Source organism: Punica granatum, chromosome 7 (genome assembly GCF_007655135.1).
Source record: "Punica granatum isolate Tunisia-2019 chromosome 7, ASM765513v2, whole genome shotgun sequence".
NCBI lineage: Eukaryota > Viridiplantae > Streptophyta > Magnoliopsida > Myrtales > Lythraceae > Punica > Punica granatum.
The window spans coordinates 27,423,971-27,436,788 of NC_045133.1; the positions used below are offsets into that span (position 1 = coordinate 27,423,971).

Genomic DNA, 12,818 nt, shown 5'->3' on the forward strand with positions numbered 1-12,818 from the left:
ACAGTCAAGCTCCGTCATTGTCAAGCTACAACTGTAATGCCTTTAGTAATGTGGGTCACTAGGTTGTGACATTTTAGCAGTGTCACAATCCATATGAGTCGGGAAGATTTTTCATTCAATGTTATAAGTGGCAGAGGTCATTCCACGGCACATCTTGTGTTGACTTCAGATTTGAGAGATCAGTCATGTCGACGCTGTGCTGGTCCTTTCTGAACCATAAGAGTTCCCATAAATCATATATGATATGACTAACCTCTATAATTGCCTCTCAAGTCAATTTTGCCTGAAAATTGGAAAATCCAGAAAAGTCTCTTTCTACTCGTTTATCATTTTTGAATGTGATTGTCAATCTGTGAACAAGGAGAGGTAACAATCTGCTACCATCAAAATGGATATAGAACCCATTGCCTAATTACTTTTCTTTCCATGAAGACAAGTCAACAGCCTATTACGCTTACTGAGACCAGAGCCCAACATCAATGACTGCTACGGGGCCTCCGGCGCAGTAACCACGAATGGATTAAAGTCGAATCCTTCCATCATTGAATTTGAATTCGAGCTCGTCAAACTTCTTTTTATGAAGAAAAGCATGGGATGAACTGCACGGGAACAGTCCATCAACAAACATTAATGCTCCGTTTGATTTCGCAGTTAAACTCACAAAAATTTTAACTTTAACTTTAACTCAACACACTACACAATCATTTATCATTTTCCACAATCAAAATCAAAGTTACTTTAACTTTAAAACCAAACACACCATAATTTCCTCAAGCACCCGCCGGAATGGGACTCTGGCACACTGCTGGGCTTGGCTCGGCCCATTAGTATTCCTCATGAGATGGGAAAGTAGTTGGCTTGGGGAGAATCCACTTTCCCTTTTCCTCATCAGAAAACAAAATCGGTGGCTATATTTCATGGCGTTAGACGTATTGGTTTTCATGTTCTTCGTTTTATTGGTTCTCGAGAAGAGCAAATGGGGAATATGGAGAGAACTGCAACCTATTTCCTCTTGGTTTAGTCAAAGTATCATGCTATAAGCTGTACAACATACACGGAGGCCTAGAGCATGGTGTGAGAAGCCATTTTAAAACATATCATTCCGCTGGTTTGGTTCTATCAACCTACAGGCATTGTGATCGTAACAGCATTACCTGTGTAGACTCCTCTGCTAGTTGAACCCCATTGAGATCTCACGGTACTTCTCTCCATGAAAAAACCAGGATCTTTAGATTGGGAAACAATCACTCCTTTGGTTACTAACATGGAGACGACATAGGACATTGTATGCCTATCTTCGGGGAATTTTTGTGCACATAACAATCCCACGTGAATGCATCTTCTGACTTGATATTCAATTAATGAATCATACAAAGATTGGTACACGAGTTCCAAGGCCCGGTCTTCACTCCATAGCAACCATGCCTAAAACAACAAAGAAACTGAATCAAAGAACTTAAAATAAGAGAGTGGAATATGTAAAATCTTTGATCCATCTGCATTTAGTCACATGTCCTAGCAGGTTGTGGTGGTGATCCAGGTGGGAGAATCCTCTGTTCTTTCTACCTCTTACTATCTCTAACAAGATAACACCGAAACTATAGACATCGGACTTCACTGAGAAGTTCCCATCGAAGGCGTATTTGAGGGACATGATTCTACGTGATGGGGAAGTACTAATATTGCCTAGAGAATTTATTGTTCATTGACTTTCACTAACAGCTCTCGTCATTGCAGTGGCACCGATTAATTTCAAGCATGACCTACTTAATCTGTATTGTGCCTATATTTTGCTGGCTTGGGAGGTTCTGCATATGTTTAATTAATGATTGCTTTGTATTCTGCATATATTTGACTGATTGCTTTGCAGTCTTTGTATATGCACGATAATGGTACTTATGTGCTGTTCTGTATTGAGCTGTGATTTTTTTTTTTTTTTGGAGAAGTTATGCTGCTGCTGCTGCTTTAACTGTAGGCTGTTGCTTCTGTTGGGACTTATGACATTGCATTAGAGCTTGGCAAGAAGGTGATATGTCAAAGGTGGTATCTGAATTCTAATATTTCCTGCTCGGCCTTTCACTTTTGTGTTACTGTTTGCATCTTAAACATTGTATCGAAGCTTTGATTACGGAATAACATTTTTTGTCTGCTAATTCAATTTAAGGGTGACTTGCATTATGAAAATGTTCGTTGGTTCTTTTCAACTTTATTTTAGGATATCAGTTGAATCTTTGGGTGATTTGTTGATGAAATCAATCATGAGCTGCATAATTGTTTATTTTGGATTATGTAGCTTCAAATTAGATGTCCTATTAAAAAAAAGAAATATTTACTTCACCAAAGAAAAGCTTGTAAGGAGATGCTTTACTTAAACTTACTTTCTATTGCAGAAATTGTAAGGCATGCAATGGCTGGCAGGCGTTATGATACAATATGCGCAAGGGATCAGGAAATGTGCACTATCAAGTGAAAACTTGCAGCCTGAAAAGGCTCATATTTTTCATTTATTTCATCTCTTCTGGCTACAACCCAATTTCCTATATAAGGCTGTTTTATTATTCTCTTTTGGTCACAGGAAAAATAGAGAGGAGTTACAATTTTGGGTTTGCGTAATTGACTACCGATGGTTCATTGTCCTGAGCACTTTTGAAAATTTGTAACACGGATTAAAATGGAAACAATGTGATGGTTCCCCCGTTTTGTACTCTTACATGATCTTGATGGTATAACTAAAATTGCCCTTCTCAAATTAGTGGGGAGGTAATCTTGACAGATAATTGCAATTTCCTCCTCCTAGTGGAGAGAAGGCGACAGCTGACTGTGTTGCTGAGGCCATTGTAGAAGGTCGTGCGGAATTAGTGCACCTTCCTTTTTCTGTTGGTTTCCACACGCCTCTACCATCTAAAGATTTACCTACTTGTGATGGTACGGTAAGTGGATAAGTTGATTTTTCCACGAAACCTTTCATGACAATATGTTAAGTCCCTGGTTGAGATGGCTTTCCATCAGCTGGATATCTTTCCGAGTTGTAAATTCCAGCTATGCCATTAAGAAATCCTAAAAGTTGATTTTGTCATGTGTCATACTAATTTTGAGACATTTTAGTTAGATGCCAGCAACAGATACTGCTCGTGCTGTAATGCACCTTGTTATTTTCATATGCCTCATATTTATTTTTAAAAAGTTGAGATAATTGCGCAAAATGCTTTCTGTTAATATTTATCATGCTGCAGGGGGTCATGGGCTGTCCTGAGTGCAAACACAAACTACAGGTCAGAATTTCTGCAGATAATGTAAGTCTTCGTTCATGAGAATTCCAATTGCATACATTTGCAAACTTTTTGCACCTTTTACACTGAAAGTCTATTCTATCGAGTATAGTGTCAAATGTTGTCCCTAACAACACGCATTTTATTGCATCGATTTCATAGTCTAATTAGAGAGCAGAAGTTAGTAATTTTCTACTCTCTTTGATACTTCACTTATTGTGGATGGTAAAGAGATGCCAAACTCTCCTTGTTTACTTTTCCAAGCTTCATGCGCCGGTCTTAAGAACCTTCACTCGTCTCTTGTGCAATATCTTCACTTCAACCACGCAGAATACATACATAAGACTCTCTTTAGTTTGAACTCATATGATTTACGGGCACTGATCTCTTTAGATCCTGTCCGTGCTATGGAAGATCCTGTTGTTGTGAAGAATGTTCCCTGCTTCAAGGCAAAAAAGACATCGGAGACTGAAGTCTTGAAGTTGGATCCTCCTCCGCGGCCTAAGAATTGGGGTGTGTGTGTATCTTATTGTGATTTCCTGGTTTGAATTCATATAATGCATCTCTTTTCGGATCTTTTCGAATTTTAAATTGATTTTGCTCCGTATTTTAATTCATAGAGAATTCATAAAAATATTCAAAGGATTAATTTGCGGTTGACCGTACTTCTTAATGCCCGGAGAGGAATAGCTGATAAATTCTTGGATGCTCAATGGCAAGCTAGAAGGCGTCAAGAGATGGTATGTAGCTCTATGTATGTATAGTACATCAGAAGATACAATGAAAAGAAATTGTTCGATACCATCCATGAACTGACCATCACGTTCGGTTTCAGCTGAATGAGATGCTGGAAGAGAAGGTCCGGACATGCATTCAAGAAATTGACAAAGGTGTCCTCTCCCGACCTATTGTAGTGCGACCAACTCAGGACTATAAGGTATCTCTTTCCCTCCCCACTGCCTCTCTTTCTCTGTTTGCACTCATGCAACTCAGCATTTGCCCCGTCTTCCATGCAACCTAAATTTCACAATGCACCCGACTCAAATGTCCCGCGCAAACCAATTTTCCTCTCATAATCTTTCTACGAGCCAATAGGTCCTTCCTGTTGATTCCAAATACAGATTTCTAAATCTCTTTGTTGCATTTCCATATTTGGCAGAGGAAACAGTGGCAAAGAAGATGGTGGTTCTTATGATAATCATGTAGCCCTTCAATCAGCTCTCCTTTTAGTCAGTTTCGATGTTGTTGTTGTCTCTCGGCTTTTTAAAGTGTTTTTTTTTTTTGGATTGATAAACGGCTTTTTAAGCTTGTTTAATCTGAAATGAATTAAGACAGATGGGAAACATCTGCATTTTCTCAGTTGCCTGCAGTCACTGCAATCAGATTTATCTTTGCAGATAGAAGAAAATTGTTTTGGCAAACTTCCTAGAGATTATAATGTGGAAAATGTGGCCAACATGACCGTGGGTAACGTGTAATATCGTCTTAAAGTCGGACAGGAAGGCTAATAATTCATGCATTATGTCATTTGGAAGATCATTTCGAATGTGGATGTGGTTAGTATCGGCTAGCAGTGAGTTTGGCTACAGCCAAGCGCTTACCAAGCGCTAAGGAAAGGGCCTTCGCCACTTGAGCTGTATGAGGGGAACTCACCCGTGCGGATCCTCTGCGCGGTGGGGCTGGGGGAGGAGCCATCCTATCCCAAATGACGCGAGAGTGTCACGTCCGGTTCCTTGGAGAAGGGTGCGATATCAGGCCCGAATGTCTTTATCGAAGAGCCTAAAATGGTCTCTTTCATGCCAGAAGTCAATTGTCCATATATTTATATATTCTATAAGGTGCTGGAAAATCCTCTTTTATCCCCTTGCCGACAAATAAAACAAAACAACTTCTGAATTACGCAGGGCCCTACGTAATTAATATTGTCATTGTAATAATAATAATTACGCAGGGCCTCACTCCACCCCCCAACTCCCCTCTCTCTCTCCTGCCCCTTCTCTCTGAACTCCCCTTCTCTCCAGCCCATTGCCCAGCCCGCCCAGCCGACATTTCCACCACACCGCCCCCTTCCCCTCCGCCTCCTCCTCCTGTCTTCCCCTCTCCCTGCGCTTCCTTTCATTTTGCAGCTCGACTCTTGTGAAATGCAGCAGAGGCAAACCCTGACGTAATGTCTTATTTTTTCATAATCTTAGTCAGTTCATAATCTCTGTTCATGTCTTGTCGTTTTTCACTCTGGTTTTCATCAACCAAACTTTGGCTAAGCATTTCTTGTCTTCTGATCCCATGGCAGTCATTTTTTCTTGCTAAGTTTTGCAGGCAATATTTTAGATTATCATCTCCTCTTGGAGAGGCTGTTACCCGCCATATTTTGTTGACTTGAAATTTCAGAAACTCTTATATACACGTGTTGCTGTAATATTTTAAGGTCCATTCGATCGAATGGAACTATTTTCCACACATGTTTCGGTTAATTGCTTCATTTTCTTTGTGAACCATAAGAAACGTGTTCTTATAAGTCAAGGAGTCACGAGTCAATATTCTAGGAGAGAAACAAGTCAAGGAGCCTCACGGGTCAAAACATGTGACTTGCAAATTCGAACGGCAACTTGAAGGGGGAAAGGTCTATAATCAAGTAAATGATTAAGTGACAATGCGTTTTTTTTTTTAATGGATGATAAATAATTCGAAGAGTTAGGACAAAGAAAAGGGCGATTTCTACTTACTGCCGCTTGTGGATGGTCCGCGAGGCCGTAATTATAGAGCTTCTTGTCTTGGTAGAAAAATACTAATCCGGTTGATGAATGTTCCCAGTGCCAAAACAAAAGACTCTCAAACATGGATATCCTGCCACCTACGTTGAATTTTAACTGATCTTGTGCTCTTCCCATGGCTATGCTGCCGCAATATCATACGGAAAGGTCTATAATCAAGCAGCAGATACTGCGTTTACATTTCTTCCATCAACAAGTAACCAGATTGTATCACGTACTGAACGCCAACAAGAATGCGATTGTTAATATACTAAACATATTCCATTCTCCTAATTTTCGTTTCCTTCCATGAGGCTGTCTTGTAACCACGAATACAAATGCAACTGTATCAGTAACCATGAATTGATTTGAGTTCAATTATTCCATATCCGAAATCAAATTTTCACCTCATCAAACTTCTTTTTACGAAGATTACTAACATAGGATAAACTGCACAGTAAAAAAGGCCATCAACGAACATTAATTTCCTCAAGCACTGGCTGGAATGGGCTATGCCACACTGCTGGGCTCGGCCTGGCCCGTTAGTGTTCTTTATGGACTTGGGATATTATATATTTACTAGAAAAGAAAATGCATGTGCGTTACCGCATATTAATTTCATGATAAAATTATTCTTGAAGTCATTCAAATTTAAAAATATTTTAAGTTTCTTAAATATGTTATATATGATTATTTCAAACGCGAGCTACACCAATATACCTTTGTAATTCAAATAAATCAAATATATGAACTTTGAGGTACTTAAGGAGTAAATGATATCTAATTAATCAAAAAGATTTTTAAAAGCTAATAAAAATTTTTTAAAAAAGGGAAATATTTAAATTAATGTAGATTGTAATTGCATAAAAGTATTATACTTGTGGAGGAAAATATAATGTAGATTCTTTTGGCATTTTGTTAGAGTTATGGAGAACTCTTGAAAAAAAAGTATTGTGAAAGAACGTTATAAAGATTCATAGGAAAAAGAAAAATAATATAGGAAAACTTTTGAAAATATTAAAAAAAAAAGGTGAACTTAACAATAAGTTGATGCCATAAGTTAAAAAAAGCTCTCCCTTAGCTTTAAATATATAGATATAGAGTGATTAAATTAATATAGATCATACTTGCATTAAGTTACAACATTTGTCAAGGAAAATATAATGCAAATTCTTTTGGTATTTTGACAGAGTTGTGGGGGATTCTTGAAAAACGATCGCGAAAATATTAGACTTATATGAAGAAAGGTGAACTACCCAATGAGTTGATGCCACATGTCAAAGCAAAGCGAGGTTCTATCTCGGAAGGGGAAATTCCTGGGCCAGTCGTTGTCCTTTTAGAAGTTAGAACCCTCCCTTATCTTCACGGACAATGCTTAAGATTTGTGACTGAATTTTCAGTCGCCAATCAAGTATAAAATACTTATTTTTATTGTACAATAATTTTAAGTTTTATATAAAAAAAAATTTTACAAGCGATACAAAATACTTTTGTACAAAATCAAAAATTCTTATATAATAAGAGTTTTGATTTTGTACATGATCCGTAACTGAATTAATCCAAGTAACACGAGAATTTCCGTTAACTTTAAAGTATATAAATATTACATATTTCTCTTGTCTAGTCCAACCTTTTAGTCCAATTGTAAAGAATATTTACCTGACTCAGATAAAAATTAGGAGACGCTCTTTTTTTCTTTTTTTCCGGTTATATGGAAGGATTTTAAAATAGTCACTATTTTCAATTATCTTAATTAACTTCGTATGAGTTGCTCTATTCTTGCCTTCACGGCTTGAGTCTCTTGTTCGCCCTTTAGGAACCTCACTTCCTTTTGATTTGGACCCCGGGCTCGTGTTCCGGCTTCCATGTATAATAATTATATATGTATATATGAGAGGGTCCTTATCTCCTTTAGTTGAGATACCTTATCAGGACTAGTGAACCGCAAGCAGAACAGTGTTTATTAATGGTTCAAAATCAAGCGGAAAGAGAGGACATAGAGGAAGGGGGGAGCCGAGTGAGTCTTGTACTTTACGTGATAGATAGGAAGGAAGCTGCATAGAAATTTCCTCTTGTCAGTGCAATTTCCTCCAAATCATTCGAAATTAACATTTGTTCCACTTCCCCCCATCCCTCGTGTTCCTATCAGGAACAATCCTACAAACCCCCCTCCTTCATATTTCAATATATGAAAACCCGAAAAATCACAGAAGACGACGAGCAACGTATCAGTCAGTGGATAGACGTCGCGCTCTCTGAGAAGAAGCATATAAAATGCACGTATTGCTCATTAATTCTCTATGCCCAAGCAATCAAGTCCAAACAAGATCTTGGATGAGCGATCATGTCTTAGGACTGATCGGTGAGCGAAGCGGATGAGTTTTTTTAGCTAACGTTGTTCATCTCATTCACATATTTGCATGAGAACAGAAATACCCTGCCAGAATTTGAAGTGAATAAATTATTTAGATAAAAATGAAAAAAAAATATCGTATTACCTAATTAATATCGATGAGGACTGATGTATGTGTAATTTTCATGACTTGTTGATGTGGCAACAAAATGCGAAGGACAATCAAGGATACGGCAACGTACGATAAGGGCATCCACATCTCACCATCGAAAAAGATTATTATAATATATACACAAGTATAAATGGACAGCATGCATTATCATCAGTTTCCATCTAGCTTTACAATTGAGATTGCGTATTGAAGCAAAACATTCTCGTGTTACATTAGGATCAAATCTTTTCGTTAGCCCAACACAAGAGTAACCACGAGATGATGTGCTGTCGATTTGAGCTTAAGATATCATATCGAATTGATGTCGTGATATGTTGTCATTTTGTCCAAGTTTAGTCTAACATTAGATTATAGCAAGCGCCAATGAAGTAACTAGGATGGTAAACCAATTTGGCTTGAATACAATGGGACTTCCATATGTTACCGACAATTTTTCAGGTATCTTAAGCAGGAGAACATATAGTAATTAACTATTCATTTGTCGTGATAAATAAAAGAAAAGGAAAGCATTTACGGTATCGTAAAAGGTTGAAGTCACCCGTAATCCGTGATGCTACTACACATATTAATGGGGCGAACAAGTAGTTCTTCATGGACTAAGCTCTATACACAATAAATGTATTGATTGTGAAAGATCATTATCCCTTTAAAGACAAAGATCATAATATGCAACTTCCACGAAAGAGTGAAGTTCACTCTATTTCCTCTCAAGAAAACCAAAAAAGAAAACGAAAGCTGGCCCATCAAAAACATGAAACATGCGTACATGGACAGAAGATTGATCAAAGCTACCTACACTGAAATTTTCGTTCTTTGCTCGAATTATCCTTTATCATCACATGTCGATCGACTTGTCCTTCGACTGCCTAAATGCTAGTAGCTAGTCGGCAAAAACTACCAAAAAATAACTAATTCTTTAGAGAAATTCCGGAGTGTGTGGAAAAGCGATTAATTATTTTATAATGATTATATATTCTCTTATTTTCAAGGCTTGTACATCTATAGGATAAGAAAATAGAAATTTAAATAAATGCGAAATGATAGTATTATAGCGGAATGGAACGTGAAATCTCTTAGTTTTCTATGACAAAACATGTGTCGCTGCACTCTATTTTATTTCTCAATGATTATATACTCTTGTTAAAAATTTTATGCATGTCAAAAGACTAAAGTACCCCAAGTATAGCTCAAATAATTGCCGTATGTAGTCACAAATCATGTGTAGTATGTCATTTGTCATGTACCAAGGTGACCACCAAAATCTCCCATTTCCACGAACAATCCCTGATCTCTCTCTCTCTTTCTCTCTCATCTTCTCTCATCTTCTTTAAAAGCCACCCTCTCTCTTCTCCATCACTCACCCTTATCATCACTCCCCCCAAAAAAAGATCATTTGTTTTCTACGTACGACTCCAAAAGCTTAGCATTCGAGGTTGATACACCGCGAATATCATGATGATGACAGCGAACGAGAACCGAATGGCTGCCTCTCTCGATCCATTCTTCGACTTCGAGGACTACTTCCCCTCGATGATCGTCCGTCTAGGAGCCGAGGGCTTCATCGGTGAGCTGTGCCACGGGTTCCAGCTTCTGATGGATGGGGAGAAGGGAGTGATCACGTTCGAGAGCCTAAAGAGGAACAGCCTTGTGCTAGGGTTAGAGGACATGCGGGACGACGAGATTGTGTGCATGCTGAGGGAGGGAGACTTGGATGGGGATGGGACGCTTAATCAGATGGAGTTTTGCATCCTCATGTTCAGACTCAGCCCAGGGCTAATGGACGGGACCAAGCAGCTCGTCGACGGCTCAGGGAGATCATCATGTGTAAACGTAATTTAATTAATTAATTGCCATGTAGCCTATTGCTACATATCTTTATATATGCCTTTCTTAACTTCTACACCCTTGCTATTGAACTAATAAGTAGTTCCAAAAGTTCACTTCTGCCAACATAAATAAATAATTTGAATTATATATGCGAAGCTGGTTCAATTTCTCTTATAATAAGAAGCATATAAATTAATTACAAATTTGAAGTAGCCATCTTGGCTCTTAAACTCTATGATGAAGTAAGAAGTTTCAAGTTCAAATTCTCGCCAATTAGACTACTTGTACTCATTTATTTAAATTTCTATAATACTAGATTTATGAGCTTTCTCTTAACAGGGAAAAAAAAAAGCCTATAATACGGCATCAGCAGTTAAATCTAGTTAGAATTTGCAATGTGCAATTTAATTAACTACATAAATAATCCTCAGCAATGGGATTGCCTATCTTTATTTGCTGTCCGGAAGTTTCATATCCTGCGATTTTGATTATCGAATCTCAGCTCCATCCTAGCTATATTGCCCACTTACAGAATGCATTATGTAAGAGGTTGCTCATCATATAGTCGATTTGCCCGATATTTTTATCTCTCTTTTTTTTTTTGGGTAGATATTTGTGTCGGTTTTTTGCTTTAAGAACCATATATAAGTATTATTTGTCCTTTTTTCTTTGCATATATGGTTCTTTTAATTAGTCAAAGGTCTTTTATGATTTGTCCATATAATGCCTTCAACGGAGCAGTGATCATAATGAAATGTAAATTGAATTGATCGATCTTAAGATTTATAGATTATCCTCAAAGGTCCATGTTAGATTTACAGTTTATCCTCAATTTAAAGGGCAATGTTAAGCTCGGTGTAAGTTAGCAGCATGTTCAGATTAATTATTATACATAGTTTCTGATCAATCTTTCCTCTTCCAATATTGGCAAGCATATCGCATTGCTTATCGGCTTGGCTTCGACTTTTAATATCATTAAAAAATAGGAGACGATGTTCTGCCAAACCAAAGAAAGAAAGTATTTTTAACGTAAACTTTAAATTGATATATTCATATGTTTAACGTTATAAATTTTAAATTGATATATGGTCATATGGTCATTTTTTATAATTTTTCAATGTGTGAGTACTTTTTATTTTTGTTTAACCCTAAACCCGATCAACATCTTAGTAACAATATTTGCGAGAAGGACCACGTTGCCGATTTTTAACTCTTCGGGCACATAGGTTATAGGACTTGGATAGATTTCGGTCTGCACCAGCTTGCTTGTAACAAAATCTATCACGGGAGCCATTTATATATTATAATAGCGAAATGAAAAAGTAGGTTTAATGAGGTTGCGTCATGTGCCATCCTAGTATTAATCAGGTGATGCCATGTGTCAAGTACCCAAATTTCACAAGTAAATAATTGGTTTATAGGGATACCATATTTATATCAATTCAAATTACTAAAATTATTTCCATTTATCAATTCTCGATTTAACAAGTAAAATTATGTTTACTTTTAAAAATGTCTATACCAATATAAACTACAATAAAATAATAATAATAATAATAATAATAATAATAATAATAATAATAATAATAATAATGCAAGTGAATTGATCTAAGAGTTCGTACAATTTAGTAATAAATATATATTTTGGAATTCGATTAATTAAAATTATTTTCTTTTCCAATTTTTAATTCTACAAATGCTTGATTATATTTTTGAAACTGTAATTGGGTTTTTCAGTTTAAAAGGCATAAATTTTTTCTAAAATTTTTCACACAAGTAATTACTTACATAATTGAAATTGTAAGGAGGTTTGGAATATTAAAAAACTATTACAAGTTCTATGTTAATACTAAATATACTTAGAAATGAAAAAGTATGTTAAAGGGGTTTATTTATTTAAAAAAATCAATTAAATTAATGGAATAAATTTAGTCTCTCTATTTATTAAATTTACTTACAGTTCAAATATTTAAATTTTATGAGTAACTTATTATTGAATAAAGGATATAAATGCAAATATGTTCTACAATTTCGATATTGAAAATTAAGAGTTTTTTTAAACTAAAAGGTATTAATTGATTACTTTAATTAAAATAATTTTATTCGCTTGATTTACTAATCTTATTTATAAAATATATAAATTAAGGCTTTTTAGGTGAATACTATATTTTTTTACATAAATAAAGTATTTAATGGAGCAAATTTAGTACGATAAATTTAACATTCCTTGTTCATCATTATTTTGGCGGCACAATTATAAACTAATCAATATTTTTAAAGACTATGTATAATAAGTTATAAAAATTCCGGATACGAATAATACTTACGCATAACTTGGGAGTAAGATGATTTGTTTGTTTTAAACTATGATGGAAATTTTGGAAAAGCCCATGGGAACGCACAAACAAGGCCCAACAAAGTCAAAGATTTTTTTTTTATAAGAGAGG

General features: G+C 36.2%; 1 protein-coding gene and 1 pseudogene across 1 annotated transcript; both read left to right on the top strand.

The window, feature by feature from the left end:
- Window positions 1-185: 185 nt before the first annotated feature.
- LOC116214594 lies at window positions 186-4,415 on the top strand (annotated as a pseudogene).
- Window positions 4,416-9,880: 5,465 nt separating this feature from the next.
- Window positions 9,881-10,606, top strand: LOC116213188 (calcium-binding protein KRP1-like). The gene has a single exon (XM_031548036.1). The coding sequence runs from the start codon at window positions 9,997-9,999 to the stop codon at window positions 10,381-10,383; it is 387 nt and encodes a 128-aa protein (XP_031403896.1). The 5' UTR covers window positions 9,881-9,996; the 3' UTR covers window positions 10,384-10,606.
- Window positions 10,607-12,818: the final 2,212 nt, after the last annotated feature.

Bases quoted from the DNA above. Each gene is read 5' to 3' on its own strand.
- LOC116213188 (XM_031548036.1), top strand. From the start codon at position 9,997: ATGATGATGACAGCGAACGAGAACCGAATGGCTGCCTCTCTCGATCCA.